The sequence below is a fragment of the Exophiala mesophila genome (genome assembly GCF_000836275.1).
Source record: "Exophiala mesophila strain CBS 40295 unplaced genomic scaffold supercont1.6, whole genome shotgun sequence".
In the NCBI taxonomy this organism is placed as follows: domain Eukaryota; kingdom Fungi; phylum Ascomycota; class Eurotiomycetes; order Chaetothyriales; family Herpotrichiellaceae; genus Exophiala; species Exophiala mesophila.
In genome coordinates this window covers 214,472-232,893 of record NW_015622509.1, presented here as the reverse complement: position 1 = coordinate 232,893, position 18,422 = coordinate 214,472, and the positions used below count along the sequence as shown (strand labels likewise).

At 51.4% G+C, this 18,422-nt stretch overlaps 6 protein-coding genes and 1 non-coding gene across 7 annotated transcripts; all 7 read left to right on the top strand.

Annotated features, from left to right (window-relative positions):
• Window positions 1-44: 44 nt before the first annotated feature.
• PV10_08010 (uncharacterized protein) lies at window positions 45-3,929 on the top strand. Its single transcript, XM_016372978.1, has one exon. The coding sequence runs from the start codon at window positions 821-823 to the stop codon at window positions 3,206-3,208; it is 2,388 nt and encodes a 795-aa protein (XP_016219889.1). The 5' UTR covers window positions 45-820; the 3' UTR covers window positions 3,209-3,929.
• Window positions 3,930-6,073: 2,144 nt separating this feature from the next.
• Window positions 6,074-8,930, top strand: PV10_08009 (uncharacterized protein). Its single transcript, XM_016372977.1, has 2 exons — window positions 6,074-6,385; window positions 6,519-8,930. The coding sequence occupies exon 2, from the start codon at window positions 6,558-6,560 to the stop codon at window positions 7,752-7,754; it is 1,197 nt and encodes a 398-aa protein (XP_016219888.1). The 5' UTR covers window positions 6,074-6,385; window positions 6,519-6,557; the 3' UTR covers window positions 7,755-8,930.
• Window positions 8,931-9,038: 108 nt separating this feature from the next.
• Window positions 9,039-11,218, top strand: PV10_08008 (uncharacterized protein). The gene has a single exon (XM_016372976.1). The coding sequence runs from the start codon at window positions 9,382-9,384 to the stop codon at window positions 10,894-10,896; it is 1,515 nt and encodes a 504-aa protein (XP_016219887.1). The 5' UTR covers window positions 9,039-9,381; the 3' UTR covers window positions 10,897-11,218.
• Window positions 11,219-11,378: 160 nt separating this feature from the next.
• On the top strand, window positions 11,379-11,450 carry PV10_08007. Its single transcript has one exon. It is a non-coding gene; the product is annotated as a tRNA-Met (tRNA).
• Window positions 11,451-11,468: 18 nt separating this feature from the next.
• On the top strand, window positions 11,469-13,901 carry PV10_08006 (uncharacterized protein). The gene is made up of 2 exons (XM_016372975.1): window positions 11,469-12,670; window positions 12,717-13,901. The coding sequence occupies exon 2, from the start codon at window positions 12,810-12,812 to the stop codon at window positions 13,638-13,640; it is 831 nt and encodes a 276-aa protein (XP_016219886.1). The 5' UTR covers window positions 11,469-12,670; window positions 12,717-12,809; the 3' UTR covers window positions 13,641-13,901.
• Window positions 13,902-14,228: 327 nt separating this feature from the next.
• PV10_08005 (uncharacterized protein) lies at window positions 14,229-16,074 on the top strand. The gene has a single exon (XM_016372974.1). The coding sequence runs from the start codon at window positions 14,280-14,282 to the stop codon at window positions 15,699-15,701; it is 1,422 nt and encodes a 473-aa protein (XP_016219885.1). The 5' UTR covers window positions 14,229-14,279; the 3' UTR covers window positions 15,702-16,074.
• Window positions 16,075-16,554: 480 nt separating this feature from the next.
• On the top strand, window positions 16,555-18,120 carry PV10_08004 (L-lactate dehydrogenase). Its single transcript, XM_016372973.1, has 3 exons — window positions 16,555-17,081; window positions 17,133-17,511; window positions 17,560-18,120. Exons 1-3 carry the CDS (start codon window positions 16,873-16,875, stop codon window positions 17,941-17,943), a joined length of 972 nt encoding a protein of 323 aa, XP_016219884.1. The 5' UTR covers window positions 16,555-16,872; the 3' UTR covers window positions 17,944-18,120.
• Window positions 18,121-18,422: the final 302 nt, after the last annotated feature.

Below are 18,422 nucleotides of genomic sequence, written 5' to 3'. Positions count from 1 at the left end.
CAAGAAACCTTCAGAGGAAACGGCTACTGAACCTCCAGCGCCTCCTCACCTCCTCACCTCCTCAACTCCTACCCCCAGCACAGGCGGCGCACCCAGTTCTTTGTTAACCTACTACCGTTAGGCTCAACTACCAGACTACCAGACTCTACTTCCCGAGCAGCGATCCAAACACCGCGAAACCGCCCACCCCAACGCCCTGTGCCTGTCTTCTTCTCCCTTCTTCTCCCTCTCCCGCTCCATCTCCCTGTTGCATCTCTCCACCACGTCCAACTGACCACAACTACCTCTCCATTCGCACCACCTTACCATATACACTATTCGGTCACGCACCAGTATCAACACCTGACTGCCATCTGGTATCACATACGCCCTTTTCTATCTCGACCACCCTGAGTCCACCGTCACCTGTCAATCATTACCAAACTCAATTTACTTCCTATCCACTGCTTGGTCCGAGCTTTTTAGACACAGACCTCACCAGTCGCGACCGACTGTGCTGTCGCTCGAGGAACACACGCTTCACTGGGTGCACTATTCGGTGCGCCTATACGCCTACCGTCGCACGTGTCCCAAAGAACTCCTCTATCGTCCCTTCTCGACTCCTCTCTGCGCCTTGGTTTTGATCTTGCACAGCAACCACCTCCCACAGCGGCTGGGCCCTATCGTCTCATATCCTGCTCTGTAACCCTTCGGTTCCTAATCATCAGTCTGCAGTGCGGACTGTTCTATCCTTTGCGCCTTTCACTGTCGATACACGAGAGAATGATCCAAACATTTTGACTACCAAATCATTTCCTGGCTGCGCAACATCCAACTGGAAATGTCGGGTCCTCGACCGCCTGTCCCATTCAAGGATCATTGTTCCATCATTCACAACGGTGTCCTTTACGTCTATTCCCCGGATGCCTTTCAAACCCTGGAGCTGAAAGAGGGGGCTGAATGGAAGGAAGAGTCCAACGGCATCTCAGTCACAGGTGCAGTCTGCACCAAAGGAGGCATCGATGGTGACAACTCTAGACCTGCATTGTACGTTGTCGGAGGTGCCGCGAATCAGTCTTCTCCCGACTACCCCGGCCTACAGAGATTCTCCATCGACGACAAGTCTTGGAAAACCATCCAGCCCGAAGTTGCTGTGACACAGCAAAGACGAAATCATGGCTCAGCATACATGACTAGTTCCTCCTCTTTAATTGTCTATGGCGGCTCACAAGATGGTGATGAAGGCGCCTCAACTCAGACCTTTGTCGTCGAGACATTTCCACCCTACCGCGTCCTGGCTTATAACTCAAACAATGCCCCACCCACAACGAGACCGTTCATGCTCCCATGGAGTGACGAGCGAGCTCTCATGGTAGGGGGAGGCGACACAAACACCAACATTTTCACCTTTAGTCAGAGTGAGGGTTGGGTGGATCTTGGCCTGGAAATGCCCGACGCTCTCCCAGATCACTCAGTCGCAGGTTGCGCGTTATTCACCTTGCGCGATAACAGTAAAATTCTTCAAACATTCAAACTCGGCCAATCGCCCCCAACTGTCACTACCACCGTCTTGCTCAACCCTGGCAACACCCCCGCAACCTTCAACCAGACGGTCGGAAATTCAGATCCCCAATCTTCGGATGAAGCTCCAGCCTCAAAGAAATCAAGGCGCGCAACCTTTCTGAGCAACTATCCCGTCTATAATGGCTCACTAGCGCCATCCGAGACTCGGACCGGATTTGATGTCGCCCAAGGCGACGACGGGCTGTTGGCCTTTGTTGGTGGAAATGATAATGACCCTGTCGCCTTCTTCAATCAATCAGACAATGCTTGGGTATCCAATACTCAAGTTCTCGGGGTCCAACAACCCTTGTCCAGCCCCTCTGGTACAGCGACATCGAGCAACCCAAGCGCGACAGCGAGTTCAGACCCTAGTCAAAGCACCGCTGTCCCGCCAGCGTCGTCTTCTAGTAGGAGTAAAGGACTGACCATTTTGGGGGCCGTCTTGGGAGGCGTCTGTGGTCTTGCTGCGATTCTCATCATTCTGCTCCTCTGGCTCAGATCCAAGCGCAGAAAACGGTCACAGGCAGCTCGACAAGATGACTATCCTGACGACAAGAAAAGAAGTGGAGAGTACAATTACGAAGAAGGAGGTTTGCAACCGTTGTCCAAGGCTGGTCAACCAATGGGAAGAAGTCCAGTGCCATCGGCTGTCGTCTCAGATGCAGACAGCACAGCCATGTTTGGGACAAAACCCGACCCAAAGTATCTTATTCGACGAGTCTCGGCAGATCGAAACCAGCCGGGCTTCCGTGGCTCTGGGATCGCATTTGGACAAGCCTTGTTCAAGCGCGAAAAAGCCCAGCAGCTAAGTATCTCCAAGCCCATGAATCCGGTATTGGGCGACTACAAAGAACGCCCGAGCATCGATTTGGGTACGGCCACACCCGCTGTCGCACCTTCCATCATTCCCCCGGGACCCAAGTCGGCACCAATTCGCAAGCCGTCGCAGCGTAAGACAGATGAGGGTTGGGGCAAGTATTTCCAGAAGGAGACTCAGCCTGGTAACAGGACAACCTTCCTCTCAAGATCTTCGGCATCCAAAAGCGGATTTTGGCCTGGAACAGGGGTCCCTGAGCCCACGACCAAGACTCAAAAGATAATCTTACGCGATAGTGTTGGCAATCCCTTGGAAGCACACACAGTTCCTGCCGGCAGCCCGAGCCTGGAGCATGGCCCATCTAACGCCCGGTCGCGGGGACTTCAGTCCGTTCAGGGGATGCCTGCTCGGATATCCAGTGGGAGCTCAATGACTACCAACTCGGACGACTCCGAGTATGAAGAAGATCGGATAGATGGCGCCTTCTCAAGCGGTATTCCTGCCAGTGTTCACAACACATCTTGGACGCCGGTAGGAAACACATGGTCAGGACCCGCTGAACGACCGTTGCACCCACCAAGTAGCTACCTCGCAGCACAGGGACAAGGTCCACCGCCGAGAACAGCGTCCTCCGGAGACACATTTGATACTCAAACATCATCAATTCCGTCATTTCCAATGCCCCGATCGGTCCGGTCACCACCGCCTACTAATAACAGTACCACTGGCGCCGGACGAGCGTATCAAAAGGCCGACCAAGCAGAGGACTACTTTGGCGGTGGTGTCGGCAGAAGTGATGAACCCACCAGCAATGACATGTCATGGTTGAATTTAGGCACACCTCGGTGACAACCGAACCGGTTCTCACGAATACTCTACCAATACTTGCTTGATGACGTGGCACGCAAACCGCCAGGACTCAAAAAGCAGGAACGGGAAGAGATTGTCGAGAGCCAGGCCGAACCAAAGCCAGAAAAGAAGTCGATGCTATTCCGTACACGCTCGACGCCTCGCCGGAGCCATGCATTTCACTACCCATTGCAGGCCGTCACTCGGGAAAGCGTATGGGATGATGTTGAGGTACAGCAGACCCCAACAATCCCACAACCAGTGGCCCTGCCACCAACCCCTGGAGCGGCGACAAGAAGAGACAGCAACCGTTTAACAATGTGAGAGGATTGGAATATGGGATGATGGCATCCAGGCTTGTAGCGCAGCAGAGCTGAGACGGTGAGTCAGTGTAATTTATTAGTTGATCCGAGGAGGTCTGGACGAAGGTGCTATGGGCAGGACCATAATGACGCTTTCGAGTAATGTCTCCTTTGTATCAAACCGGGAGGATGGAATGATGATGATGATGTCGATGACGGACCGGGGCCTGCATCATCTGCTGTTTGGACATGGCAATGTAATATATTGAACAGCGAAGAGGGAAGAGAAGAGGGAAGAGAAGAGAAGAAAGGGCATTTAATGACTTGGATGTGATGGTGACTACTGGGTGCTCACTTGCTGAGAACATGAGAATCATGTAATGTGTTGAATGAATTAGTGCCAATTGCTTATCCTAGGAACATTTCATTCTGCGATTGTGTGTTGAACGTCAACATCAGATGAATTGACTGTATGGCGTCAGGTGAGGCTCGGGTCACGTGCAAGTCATACATGGTTGGTGATAGATGAACATAATCATCACTCCAACTGCCATGAATTTGAGCCGAGGAAACGTGCAAGACTCAAGAGCGGGAGATCAACTACTGTCAGGCTGCACTGTAGATCATTTAGAAGGTCCAAAATCATGGAAGTATGACAGCAAACGGGTTGATCATCCTGAAGAATCAAGATCATGCTCGACATGTGATACCACAGTACTTCCACGCAGTGCAGTCATAGATAGCATAGGCGGAAAATTGATTGATGTCTGAGATGAATCACAGTCGTCGCCACTGAGGCCCTGGTTTACATGGAATCGAATCTGTCGATCTGGTTGAATTTACTGAATGGGCGCGATGGGGCAAGATAGGTTTACCTGTTTGAAAGCAAACAGCTGTACATCGAGGGAAGAGAACATGAACGTTCCGTGTTCATCCGACATTCTAAGCCTCTGAGTCACACACCCAGTTGAATTCAACCTTGCCTCTCGGCTGTTATCTCTAGGGATACACAACGATTCTGACAGGATAAATACGAAGTCCAAATGCCATTCGGTCTACAGGCCACGGCTCGCAGAGGGTGATAGTGTCGCATACCAAGGCATAGTTCCCGAGGTCCTGATAACGAACAGAAGCATGCAATCGCATGGAATGTCGCCGAATCCGAATCCGTGTCTCCCGTCTCCTATCTCGGGGCCCGTGGGTTTTCGGGCCTTTTGATTTCAGAGTTCGCACAGAGTTCTGTGCGCCCTAGCATGCCCTAACAAGCCCTCACAAGCCCTCATGGTCGAAGGGCGGGTGAGATGATCATGGGGGCCAAAGCCAAAAGTCAAACTGCCCCAAACCCTGGAGCTGGAAGTTGGTCGACCACACAGGCGGCCTTAGCTGGCCATGTGCTTACGGCATTGATGGTCAATTGATGAGCTTGCCTTCTATCGTTATGACTTGTTGTACTGTAGAATAATAATTGGGAAGTGCATTGTGTGGATTGGACACTAAAACAGCAGTACGTACCTAATGCATACGCGAACTGTAAGTACTTGAGCTCCACAACTGGGACATCAATGAGGACCATATGAGGGACCATGCGGACCATGAGGATGCACGTCAACCTGTAGCGATGGGCACGAGGGTGGGAAACTGGGCGTGAGCAGTCGTCACTAGGCACCACTAGACTTACCTAGGGCGGCATGTTCGTCACCAACTGGCAACCACTGGCAACCACGAACCACATCATGTGTACGGTTGGTGCGCTTTGACCTGCATGAACCATGGAACCATGGTTGAGCCTTCCAACACTCGGGTTTTCAAACGCCTCCACGTTTCTACCAAGGAAAGAAGCAAGTCCTCCTTGCTACCGAGTCATCCATGATTCATGGCCAAGTATCATTCATCGGTGGCAAAATGCAGATGACGAAACTCTTAAGGCCGTGATTGACCAAGCCGTATTCAGAATCGTTTCTGATCTTATGCTGAGCACCAGCTCCTGGATGCCCTGGGGCATTGACCTGAATCAACACAGGAGTCAAGACTCAGGAGTCACCTGGCGGCGAGCTGAAAGGTCGAGATAACGGAAATGACCAGGGCGCCAAGGGAGATTGTAGAGAAGCCCGAGGCACCTGAGAGGCTATGTCATATCTGGAGGCTTCTGGTCTGACAGCCGCACACGGCACGAGTAACTGTTGTCCCCGGCGTGGTTATTGTGGAGGTTGCCCAGCTCCCCCAGAGGGGTGGTCGTGGGTGGTTTACTTTCGGGGCTTGGGCCTCTAATTCACCCTCTCCCAGTCACAGGCGAACGTGCATGGCCAGGTGCATAATAATAGTGCCAACTGGACGTTGTTGGGCTGGGCGCTGCCCGAGAGCCCCTCGGCCCTAGGCCTCCCTATCCTCGTCCTCGATAATTCTACCCACCGTGCCACCCCTAGAACTGTGGCATCCACCATCATCCACAGGCATCCACGAACGGACCACGGCCAGCCAGTAACTCGTTCTCGTGTCCTGTCAAAGTCACCACCGTCCACCCGATCACCCGCGACTCACCCTCCCCATCGTGCGCATCTCCCATCCTATCCCATTACGCACCCACCCCCGCCTCGTTATCAGAACCACTCATCCGCCCATCTCTGGTGTTTCCGTTTCTTTCCTCCTTCCCATCTTCCACATCTAGGGAAGATATCGCTCACGCGCAAGAGACCGCCTGTAAGGTCGTCTCTACACCTACAGCTCATCACCGTCCTCACAACGTCGTCTTTGGTCTAATTGCGTCGTCTTGGTTCAAGGTTGACTCATATCTGCGCCACTTTGCCTCACTTGATCTATCACCTCCATCAACCGCGATCAAGTCATTATTGCACTTTCTGTCCATTTGAATCGCGTGGTGAGTCACTTGTCTCGACTTCCTTTGATTCATATTCACCACCCGAAACAACGCGTCCGTCTCGCGGCAAGCTGCCGCTGCATCCAAGTCTACTCGTCCGTTCTGCAGCCGCTGACTCACATCCCCCCGTTAGATCAGTCACCCGATTCCCATCACAGAATAGCGATATACCATGGCTCCTCATCCAGTTTCGGCCCTTGGTATGGCCCTCAACGGCAAATCCGCATCTGTCGACATTCCAAAGCCGCGCGATGCCTTGAATGCTCGGGACATCTTCACTGCTGTACCCGCCGCTTCTGGAAAGAAGCAACATTCCGGCATGTTGCTGACTCCTCCCAACTCCATCTCTCCAAATCTCCCTCCCCATGGCCATCATGCCGGTCGTCAACCTCCTATGTCGCCCAAGATTGCCCAGGTCGATTCCGACATTGACCTCCAAGACGCGCCGGATGAGAAACAACCCACTGCCCTCAGCGCTGAGGCTCTCGATAGCCTAGGCGATTTGGATAGCGCTGGTGCCATCACTCCTTCTATGCTGGCCAAACATCATCTTCCTGATGTCTTGTTGTCTCACGGACCCTTGGCCATCAGACACATCATGGGCTACCTCACTACCTCTGTCCCGGGCTTCTCGCGCATCACGTCTGCAAAAGCCCGACGCTTGGTGGTTGCTGCACTCGAGGGCAAGGGCACTGGCATGGATGGAGCTGGTCGTGATAATGACGTCCTGTTCGAAAAAGTTGGCTGGGGACGCTGGGACGCCCGTGTCAAAGGACAACTTCCACGAGACCGCCCAGGGTCCGCTCTTACTCCTCCAGGCAGTCTTCCATCCTCGTATTCCCACGCTGGCCCAGGCCTTCAAGTACCCGGCCAACCGTCCTGGCGAACGGGCTCAGAAAATCTAGGTACCAGTTTCGGCGGCAATTCTGCTATCTTCTCCCATTCTGACATGGATTATGAAGATCAGGATATGCTGGAACATGAAGCCGATAAGATGTCTCTCGACGGCCATGACGACGGCTATGTTTCCTCGGTTGCTGAAGACCCCCTAGATGAGGATCTCGGCGACGGGGAAATCACCGACGAAGAAGATTGGGGTGCAATTGGAGCTGAAGCGCTTCGAGCTCGCTCACTGCCCAACAATGCACGCACAGCCTCTGGACCTGGTCGATTATACCAGCCCATTGCCACATACTCCTACCAGCCGAGACAGCGATCCAAGACGCCGGCTGAGATTGCCAGGGCCGCACCACCACAAGCTATCCCTGTCGCACCATCTCGTAATTTCTCCCTTCCAAATGGCGCTGGCGTCAATGATTCTTCAGAACGAGCTGCGATTGAGGCACTACTCAGTCTCGGCTCCATGTAATGATGTTTTGCCTTTGTTTGGACCCGATCACGAACTTGGGAGATTTAGGCGTTGGTATCTTCCTTTGTCGAGGACGAGCATTTGTACTCCGGCTTCGACAATCCTCCACTCTTTGGCAACGATATTCACCACTCAACCCACACCTGGTGACTATCGACACGAATTCTTGGCCTTTGGCCCCTTTTGATAATTGGTTCCCCGTCACATCTTCCACCGAATACCAACGATTATGACTACGGCTAAAGAAAAAATTCCTAGCTAGCTTGGTCGGTGGACAGATTTCCTTCTGGTATATTTTCCCCTATGCTCCGACCACTCCGGATTGACAACTCATATTGAGTGTCCTTTCAAGAAGATGGTACGGTCAGGCTGGACCTCAAATTGTCTATCTCATTTGTAATACTGGTTCTTGCCGCCAACCCAGCGACTGGCGACTTTTCTCTGAATGGGGAGAGGTTTGCTCAACCAAATATCGGGATTGAGAAGAACGAAACGTGCAAAAAGCTAATCGGCAGCATGGCCAGGTCATCTTTACTGATTGCACCACGGCATCTGCTTACTCTGTCATATTAACTTATCGTACGGAGGGATTGGTCCATCTTTGCAAACACCCACTTCTACTGTCTAGGCGCGGTTGTCGCTATCATACCATTCAAATCAACAAGGAGAGGCTCATGCAAAGTCATGGCACATTCCGAAACATGGTGGATTTCTTTTGTATTGAACTCTGGTGAGAGAACAGGAGATTGGAGAGAGAAGCTTGAGAAGGGTGGGTTGATTTGGGAGCCCACGTGGATGTTTGAGGGTTAAGGTAGCAAACGCACTATCGTGGAAACAACTCGACAAGAAGGACCTTCCAGGAACACGGAGGTGGCCTGAGATGGCACCGAGGACAGAGGTTTTGGTTGAGAGATTCTTTTGTGTTTCGACGTTTGACTCGATGTCGTTTGAAGTGGTTGCAGTGAATCTGAGCATGGGTGAATGCTGATGGACGTTCAAGAGACGCAAGTAGTCGAGGCCAGTTGTTGTCTCGTTCATCACACTGAGCAACTCAACGATGCTTCATTAAGCCCTGCCTTGTTCCAGTTTTCTCGTCAGCTCGTAATTCACGCTCAAGTAAAGATGAGGGATGGATGTGTTGGCTGATCTTGATGGTTTGTGGCGTCTCGACTGCCAACGCCACCAGGTGGATAAGTGACGTGAACACCCAGCCACCTCATTAACACGTGATTCTCGTCAATGACTTTCCTGTTCTGCGCCAACTTCTCCTCTGTTGGCTTGACTGCGTTTAATCTGGCAGTCCCAATGATCCAGGTGATGGTACCCAGGTGGCTGGGACGCAAAATGTAAGGACATGCCCTTTACTTGTTTCTTGCCTTCACTTCACTCGTTCATGCCCTCAGTACCCTCTTTGTTGCCGTCTACTTGACTCGATCCGTGACCTACGATGAAACGATGAAACGTTCTTCCTCGACTGCTTGTCTCGAGTCTACGGGCTGTGATGCTTAGTTCTGCCTGATCGAACGAGGTGACATCAAAGCCCTCAGTTGCAGGCGGTTGTTATAAGATCGATCGACACGCCGCATTGACCCAAAGTCAACCCTGAAGTCCGAGGCACGAGCCCACGATGGCACCCTGGCTCCACCTCGCAGCCTTGCCGTCGTCCATGATCTTGTTTATCCTCAACTCGGCACCCTATGCGAGCCTCGTCGCGGCACAGAATGAATGGCATCACAATCTCCCTCGCCACGAGAAATATTATCCAGAAGATGAGATCCGGCTCAGAAGAAACATGGAAATTCAAAACCGCATGATGCAAAGCCCGGTGGGAGGCGTCAGAAAAATGTCACCCGACCCAGGTGAGAAATTCTATCTCGACTATTGGACTTTTATGGACGACCTGGATCCAAATCCTGGACGCGGTATCGAACAACAGGTCGAAGACACTGCCTGGGAAAATGTCACAACTTGGACATCTTTTGATCGCCCCATCAGAGTCCACAATGGCCATGACAGACCTAGCCTCTTGCGAAGAATGTCCGGATTCCATGTATTCGCCAAAAGACAGTTTCAGTGTCCGTCTGGCACATCAGCGTGTACCTCAATCAATCGACCAAACAGTTGCTGTGGCACGGGATCCACGTGTGTCATTGTGGAAGATACAGGACTGGGAGACGTCGGCTGCTGTGCCAATGGGCAAACATGTGCCGGATCACTTGCGGACTGCGAAAGCGGATATTCTTCTTGCCCCAATAATCCTGGTGGAGGTTGCTGTCTACCGGGTTATGCTTGTTACGATATTGGATGCGTCCAAACCAACACCGCCACAGTTTCGCCTCCACCGGGCCCTTCCACAACCACCGTCACAAGTTACACGACTATAACACCGTCGCTCTCGACAACCTCCACTTCTTCGACGACGAGCACCACTTCGACAAGCCAAACATCTGTCTCGACTAATACATCCACCCTCCCACCCGTGATTGTGACAGTCACTCGCACCGTCACCGTCACTAGTTCTCCGCCTGCTACATTGACCTGTGCCTCGGCGTTTAGAACATGTCCCGCGTCTCTGGGTGGAGGATGTTGCCACACAGACAGAGAATGCGGGGATGCTGAATGCCCGGAACCGACGACGACCACGGCAACGGCATCTCCACCCGTCCGACCTACAAGCGAGGTCACCACCACGGAAACGACGACTGTGCCAGCTCCAACGTCGACCATCGTCGACGGCTGTCCAACAGGTTTCTATGCTTGTTCAGCCTACTACCAAGGGGGCTGTTGTCAGATTGGACGAGATTGCGGAACTACTTCTTGTCCCGCTGGAGGGAGCACCACCGTGGTTGATGAGGGCTCGGTCACCATTGTCGCTCCGACCGGCAGTGGTATCACCGGTGTCGGCACTCTTCTTACAGGGTCCTGTGCTCAAGGCTGGGCTACCTGTGAGCCCGATGTGGGAGGTGGGTGTTGCCCCAGCGGATACACTTGTGAGACCGCCACATGTGCAGCTGCCAGCGGAGGTGCCGCAGTCGGGAAATTAGCGCCCGAGAGTGGCGCTATTGCAATAGATACGACATACTTGGGATGGTTGGGCGGTATTCTAGCAATCATGAGTGGGTTTCTGGGCGTTATTCTCTAGCGACACACTGGGTCAAGTCCTGCTTGGCCGTCACATGTGGTTTGCTCTTTGGCAGGCGCAGATTGGGTTCATATAGAGCGGCATGGAAGGAGTATGGGCTGAGTCGACCTCATCTGATATCCGGGTCCAATGTGAAGGCCAATCTTCAGATAGCCAAGGCTTCTTGGATAAACTCGATAGTCCTAGGGAGATCTAAAAGTCAAAACCCTTGGACTCAATTTCGAATACACATCATTGGCTATCACTCTTTTTGTCGGGCAAACTTGATCGAAGGACACACAAGCGGATTGGATTGATTCCCTCAGTGTCAGCATCTCCTAATCATGCGTTTGCAACTGTGATCCTCAGGAGCCAGCGACATAAGCTCACAGCGTCGGATGAGCATGTCCGAGGAGCTTGTCCTTGGGTGACCTCCTAGTCCCTAGAGTCACGTGAATATTTACACTATATAATATCTATCTCCGCAATTTACCCTCAAATTCAGCAACATGGCGCAGCGGAAGCGCGCCGGGCTCATAACCCGGAGGTCAAGTGATCGAAACACTTTGTTGCTATAATTTTTCTTTTTTGGTCGATGTTAGCTGGTTTTGTCCTTCAATCATTTTGGTTTTCCGAGTTGTGTTGCGGATTATTTTTGGGCATGGTGGTCGGTTGAAGGTGCTAGAAATTGGCCACTTGGCGTGGGAATGGCCTAAAACTAGGTGCGTTAGTCATACAGAAAGGGAGATCTCAGCGTGTCAACGACTTCGCTTCTTCCCGTCTGATCCTCTTGAACCTAACCACCTTCAACGATGTCATCTACTCCAGCATGATGTAAACAACAATTTCTCAGCGTCAAGACGGTTACTATAAGAGGCCTCGCTCTAGACTATTCATGAGTCCATGACCACTAATACTAGTTAGCCCAAGCACCTCCCACTCCTCCGTCTGTCTATGGACTCTGGTGTATGGTATAAGTCTCCGACCGTTTTATTCAATTCATTCATCCACGTAACTATAACCAGTGACGTTCTAGGCACACAAGGATCGCCCTTCCGTCTACGGTCCCTTGCCTTATAGGTCGAAAAAAAAGTCGAGCATGACACGACGCTCACTTCTTCCCAATTAGGGACCGGTTATGAGCATCAGCCTTGTCAATTCCAAAATACCGCGCGCGGAGCCATCCAATCCGCATCAACCTATCTAATGTTTGCTGTGTCTGTCTGCCTGCCTGCATGTCGCTTGTCGGCAGCCGCTAAATGGAGTTGGTGGGCTATCCAACATCTTCCTGTCTCCATGTTCGACATCGTTACGGGAGTCGACGCCTATTGCAGCATTGGACGTGTCTCCTCCGTTTTAATGATCCTACAAAAGACACCTCGCTTACACTGATTAGTGTTCAGATATGTGCAAGAAGGCGGCGGGCAGCCGTATCAAACCATCTCTGCAGCATCGTTGCCTTTGCTAAGCAATTATTGTTTGCCACATCGCCAAACCTCGTGGTTGAGATCGGGATGAGATCAGGCAGCCACACCAGACTTCACAAGTGATGGAAAGATGAATATCCTGAGATTGCCCCTGTCGAAGATAGGTACTTTACCATATCGCTAAGTCTGCCTCCCTTCAACAACAGTGGTTGTTTAGCAGAAAGTGGACGCAGCACGTAGCACTTCTTGTTGTGAGATGGACTCGCTCGATGGCGAACAAATTTCTACAGTCCCGTCAGTCCTAGTAAACTCCTACCTGAGAAAACGGTCAAGGATTTTTTGGACAGTTGGGCGATCTGAGGGAAAAGGTATGTAATAACGCCATATCTGATTTAGGCTCACATACTCTCTTAGGGCTGGAAGAACACCGCGGCTGATGAACATTTTCGAAAGCAACGCCGGCAAGCTGACGAGGCGGGGTCGAATCTGCGTCGAGTGTTTTTCAACATGATGCGTCGTGTTGGAGATGAAATGGAAGAAGATACAGAGGCAATAGCGCTGGGAAAAGCTGCTCCCCATGTCCTAGACCTCTGCGCGGCTCCTGGAGGATTCATTGCGACTGCACTTCGATACAATCCGGACGCGACCATCTGCGGCATTACCTTGCCTGAGGCACTAGGTGGCCATGAACTTCTTATTCCGCAAGGTCAAGAAGATCCCCGAGTTACGGTGGAATTCTTTGATATTACCATGCTTGGGAGTGAGTTTGGCTTGGATCCAGGTGAATTTACTAAGCCGACTCTCTCCACATATCGTCCATATATCGGAACATCTTTTGATCTCGTGTTCTGTGACGGACAGGTGCTACGGACGCACGCAGCGCATCGAGCCGCCGACGAGGGAAGAGAGAAATGGGAGCGCCAGCGTCTCAGTTGCAGCCAGATGATTTTGGCCCTTCAGCGAATTCATGAGGGTGGAACGTTGATCATGCTTTTGCATAAAGTGGAATCGTGGAATACCTTGCAGATTCTCCACACCTTTTCTAGCTTTGCCAGAATCCGGCTTCATAAACCGAAAAAGTACCACGCGACACGAAGTTCCTTCTATCTTATCGCCACCAATGTCCGAGCAACTTCGTCGGCCGCAAAGACTGCGATAACAACATGGAAAGCGTTGTGGAAAGAGGCAACGTTCGGTCAGGACATCAAACAGAATGAATTGATTGAACTTGAAGTTGAGAAGCTGTTGGAAGATTTTGGAAGTCAACTCATCGAATTGGCTGAACCAATTTGGCGTGTGCAACATGCCGCCTTGTTGAGACAGCCTTGGACAAAATAATGGGGCTGAAGGGGAAAGAGAATTTATGGACAAGCGTCTAGTATAATCATCCTCGTCGAGGCGTTTCCTCTTCAAAGCGGCCAGGCGAACCTTGATCTTCTGCCCTGTGTGCTGGCATCGATCAGCTTTGAGCGTCATGGAATGCTACAATACACTCTTGACATGGTCATCGTCGGGGAGGAATGGTAGTGGTAGCTTCTAGTAGCGACTAGTTCAGTGCGAGTGAGGCTACATAGGAGGAGGGGAGAATTTAAAGACCGCTTCAAGATACAGAACCATAAAAACTAGTCGCACAGCCATGGCTCACGGCCCACGGTGGTCGACTGTTGATCTTCCGCCTGCCGAGTGGATTCCTCATCTCTGGTCAGCATATTGTTAGTCGTACAATATCATAATTTAATCGCTGACGGCCAATCAATGTGAGTTCGTGCCCCACCCCATATAAAGAATTCCCTCCCCACCGGTTGGTCGGAGATGGACGTCATTCCCAAACTGCGCGGCCGGATCACGGCTTCGGTTAGACGCGGCTCAGATCACCAACACTTGTACCCTCAATCTTCCTCAAATATTACGACTATACGTGTTGTCCATGGATTCTCCCCTTGTCCATCGAAATTCTCCTGTCAACTCCCTCTCAGAATGAAGTGTGTCCCTTCGCCGCAAGCCCTGCGTCTTTTGCACCGCGCGGTGCGAGGTCAAGGCCCCGTCGTTCGCCCTCGATCCTCCACTCCCTTCCTGTCCTTGACTCGTCAGTTCCACGCGACTCCTCGGTGGGATAAGACCGAAACACATGTCCTATCAGACATTGGCGAAGGTGTCAAAGAAGTCCAGATCATCCAATGGTTTGTGGAAGAAGGCGCTCCTATTGAGGAGTGGAGCCCTCTGTGCGAAGTCCAAAGTGACAAAGCCTCAGTCGAGATCACCTCCAAATATACCGGCGTCATTAAGAAACTGCACTTTGCTCAAGACGCCGTCGTACAAGTTGGAGATGCAATGCTTGATATTGAGGTTGAGGGAGAAGATGAACCGCAGCCTGGACACGAGGCTGAATCCGACTCACAAGATGTGGAACAAAAGGCAGAGGGAGGGCAACCTCCGGCTAAAGAGGAGGTATCGCCAGCAGCCCCCGAGCCCAAGACGCCCAGTAAACATGCCTCATTGGCAACTCCGGCCGTCAGAGGTCTTCTGAAAGAACACGGCTTGGTGATCGAGGACATCACTGGCACGGGTAAAGACGGCCGAGTCCTCAAGGAAGATGTCTATCGGCACATGGAGGGCGCGAAGACCTCCTCGTCTGGCACGACTACATTGGCGATGAAACCAACCATTGATGCCAAACAGACCGAGACCGCCCAGAAACTCACACCCATCCAATCTGCAATGTTCAAGAGCATGACAGGTTCGCTTTCCATTCCTCATTTCCTCTACTCGGACACTTTGGATATCACCAACCTCTCGTCCATCCGGTCGAGGCTCAACGCAATCCGGAACCCGGAAACCAGTCCTAAATACTCCTACATGCCCTTCATCATTAAAGCCGTCTCTCTTGCCCTCAATCAATACCCTATTCTCAACGCCCGACTCGACCTGACCTCTGACCCCAAGAAGCCGCAACTCCAAATGCGAGCAGTCCACAACATTGGTGTGGCCATGGACACTCCCAATGGCCTTGTGGTCCCGGTGATCAAAGCCGTGAACGCAAGATCCATTAGTTCCATCGCACAAGAACTTTCGCGTCTCGCCCAACTCGGTGCAGCTGGAAAACTTGGCAATGCCGATCTTACAGGCGGCACTATCACCGTCAGTAACATTGGAAACATCGGTGGCGGAGTCCTTGCTCCAGTCATTGTCGAGGGCCAGATGGCCATCATGGGTGTTGGTCGGATCAAGAAGGTACCGGTATTCGCCCAAGATGGTGTGACGGTCAAAGCCGCAGAGCAAGCTGAAGTGAGCTGGAGCGCTGACCATCGAGTTGTTGATGGTGCCACAATGGCGAGAATGGCTACCATGGTCCAGCGGTATCTGGAGGAGCCAGGGACCATGATTGCTGACTTGAGTTGATTTATCAACCACCTAGCCACGTTGCATCAGCACTCAGATTGTGCATGTTGGAAAAGGAGGGAAATGGCGTTTTACGAATGCACGGGGGCGTAGCAAATCCGTCCTGTTGGCCAAAAGTGGTTCTACCATGTTCTCGAAGAACGTCAAGGTATACGGCAATTCTTGGGCATGTCAGTACATGCCCGGAATGTCACGATTGAACGTAATTATGCCAACATAGCTTCAATCTTCGGACTAATTGTCGGAGAAGAAGGCCCATGTAGCCAGTTATTTGACAACGACATTAACTGTTGGGCGCAGAGTCGGCGTCCAAATAGAAATGCAGAAGCAAGATTGACGTATGGAAGATATTAGATCGAGGCCACGAACTGGCACTGGCGAATAAAATTTTGAAGAGTTGCTACCAGTATATTTCGTCAATGAGCTACTCTATCACCATGGGTGAGGAATGTATGGCTATGTTTTCTGGTGATCGCTTAGTTGAGAAAGAATATTGTCCCCACACACTGGATGTGGACCTTCTCGGCTCGCAGGCCCCTCGGCCGTCCCTTATCTCCCACCGTGAACCCTTTCTATTCCTTTTGGAAATAATAATGACAGTGGGAAGAAGTCTTCTAAACACCAGCACCACACTGAATTGTGGATGTCGACCGTTGAAATGCCGAGAGCTTGTCCGCCATGGCAAAACAGGGTTCACATTTCAGCTGAGGTAACCTACTAGCTTTCTGAGCATCTCGTGCTTTGACCAAGTACTTAGGCCATTCTTCAGTGCCCGCACTTGCAATACGAGGTACAGCACCAGAAAAGTGGCGTGGCATCGCGTGTTCAACCCTGTCCGATATCATCGTTCATGGCTTACAATTGCGTAAGGTTGTAAGTTACGAGTTGAGCAGCCGCTCTTGCCCACTTTCTGGCACCCAGAACGAAAGACAGATCGTTCCTGCCATTCAGCGACAACCTTGAATCGTGCTTTCTCATCCAACCCTTCTGCATCGTGACTTCCCCTCTTAAATACATACCGACTTCCACAAACTCTTCTCTCTTGTTTCTGTTCCCTCAACATCACCAACCATTCACTCTTGCTCCCTCCAAATCCCGCTTTTACTTATATTGAGCTTCCGCATACAAGGTATCTATACGCTGTTATCGATTTTCCTGTTCTTATTACATTATGGATCCTCCTCCAATGAACCCCGAGCTCTCCAAGGACAGATCTCGTATCGCCATCCTCGGCGCTGGCTCAGTCGGTTCGGCTATTGCCCTCTGCCTCATTCTCAACCCTGTTTCCAGCGAAGTCCTGCTGGTAGATCCCAAAGCAGATTTACGAGACGCTCAAGTCAAAGATCTCAGTGATGCTACCACCTATCATGGTGCTGTTGGGTGAGTCTGCCTGATTCGCCAGCCTTCACACCAGAACTGACATATAGTTAGTGGAGGAGGCGTCAGGATTCGCAGCGGAACCCACAAAGAGGCTGGCCAATGTGACATTGTCGTCATCAGCGCCGGTGCAAAACAGAGACAAGGTGAATCCCGCACAGATTTGTTAGGCCGCAATCTAGCCATCCTCAATTCGGCCATTGGAGATATGAAACCTTTCAGAGATGATACTGTCATCCTCCTTGTTGCCAATCCCGTCGACGTTCTCACGTACTTTGCCCGCAAGTTCACCGGTTTGCCAGAAGGCCAAGTCATAGGGAGTGGGACTTTCCTCGACAGTGCACGTTTGCGTGGCATCTTGGCTGAGAAAATCGACGTCGATGCTGGCAGTGTGGACGCCTATGTCCTCGGTGAACATGGGGAGACTCAGCTGGTAAGAACCCTGCTTAACCCCAAACCTCACCTCTAAGACGAGAAATAGGTTGCCTGGTCTCTCATTACAATCGGCGCATTGCCCCTTGATCAAGCATTGCCACCAAGTACCATACTTGACAGAAAAGAGATTGCGGCAGAAACAAAAGACAAAGCAGCAAAGATTATTGAGGCCAAAGGTGCTACGGCCTACGGTATTGGCGCTTTAACGGCTAGCATCTGCAAAAGCATTCTCTTTGATCAACGCATTGTTCGTCCTATATCCCACTGGAACGAAGAATTAGGATGTTGTCTCAGTTTACCGGTCGTCCTGGGCAGGAAGGGGGTTGTGAGAACACTCAAGATTCCATTGAATGAAGAAGAGGACCAACTGCTTCGCAACAGTGCACAGACCTTGAGGGCTCTCATCGACGAGGCTGGTTCGGATGCCTAGCCTGATGGAAGAGCGCGATTAATCGATTGTCTAGAGAAGAAGGGGGAGGGGTGATCGTTGCTCTTCACTAGAGACCTATAAACAGTCGTACTGATTCACCGCCCAAGATATTGATATTGCCACGAATAATCCATGCCCATCATGACATGGTCTACCAGAACACCCACATTGATCGAGCATGAAACCACATTAGATGATATTTTCTCTTTGAGAGTCTGCTTTCTGGGGAAATCCTCCCCACGGCACCGTCTTGAACTAAGCACCGAAATAGACACCTAAGGCGAAGCACTTAATTAGGGAGGTACCTGTAATTTACTTGTGCTTAGGTACCTAGGTAGGTAGGCAAATGCACTGGGTGACTGGGTCTTCTCCAGGCTGTTATGGATGTGTGATAATTGCCAAGACAAGGCTACCATCGGGCCACTTGACGCAGCCTCTTTACAGTTTATCCACTTAGTCCTCGCATGTTCTCAATGTCG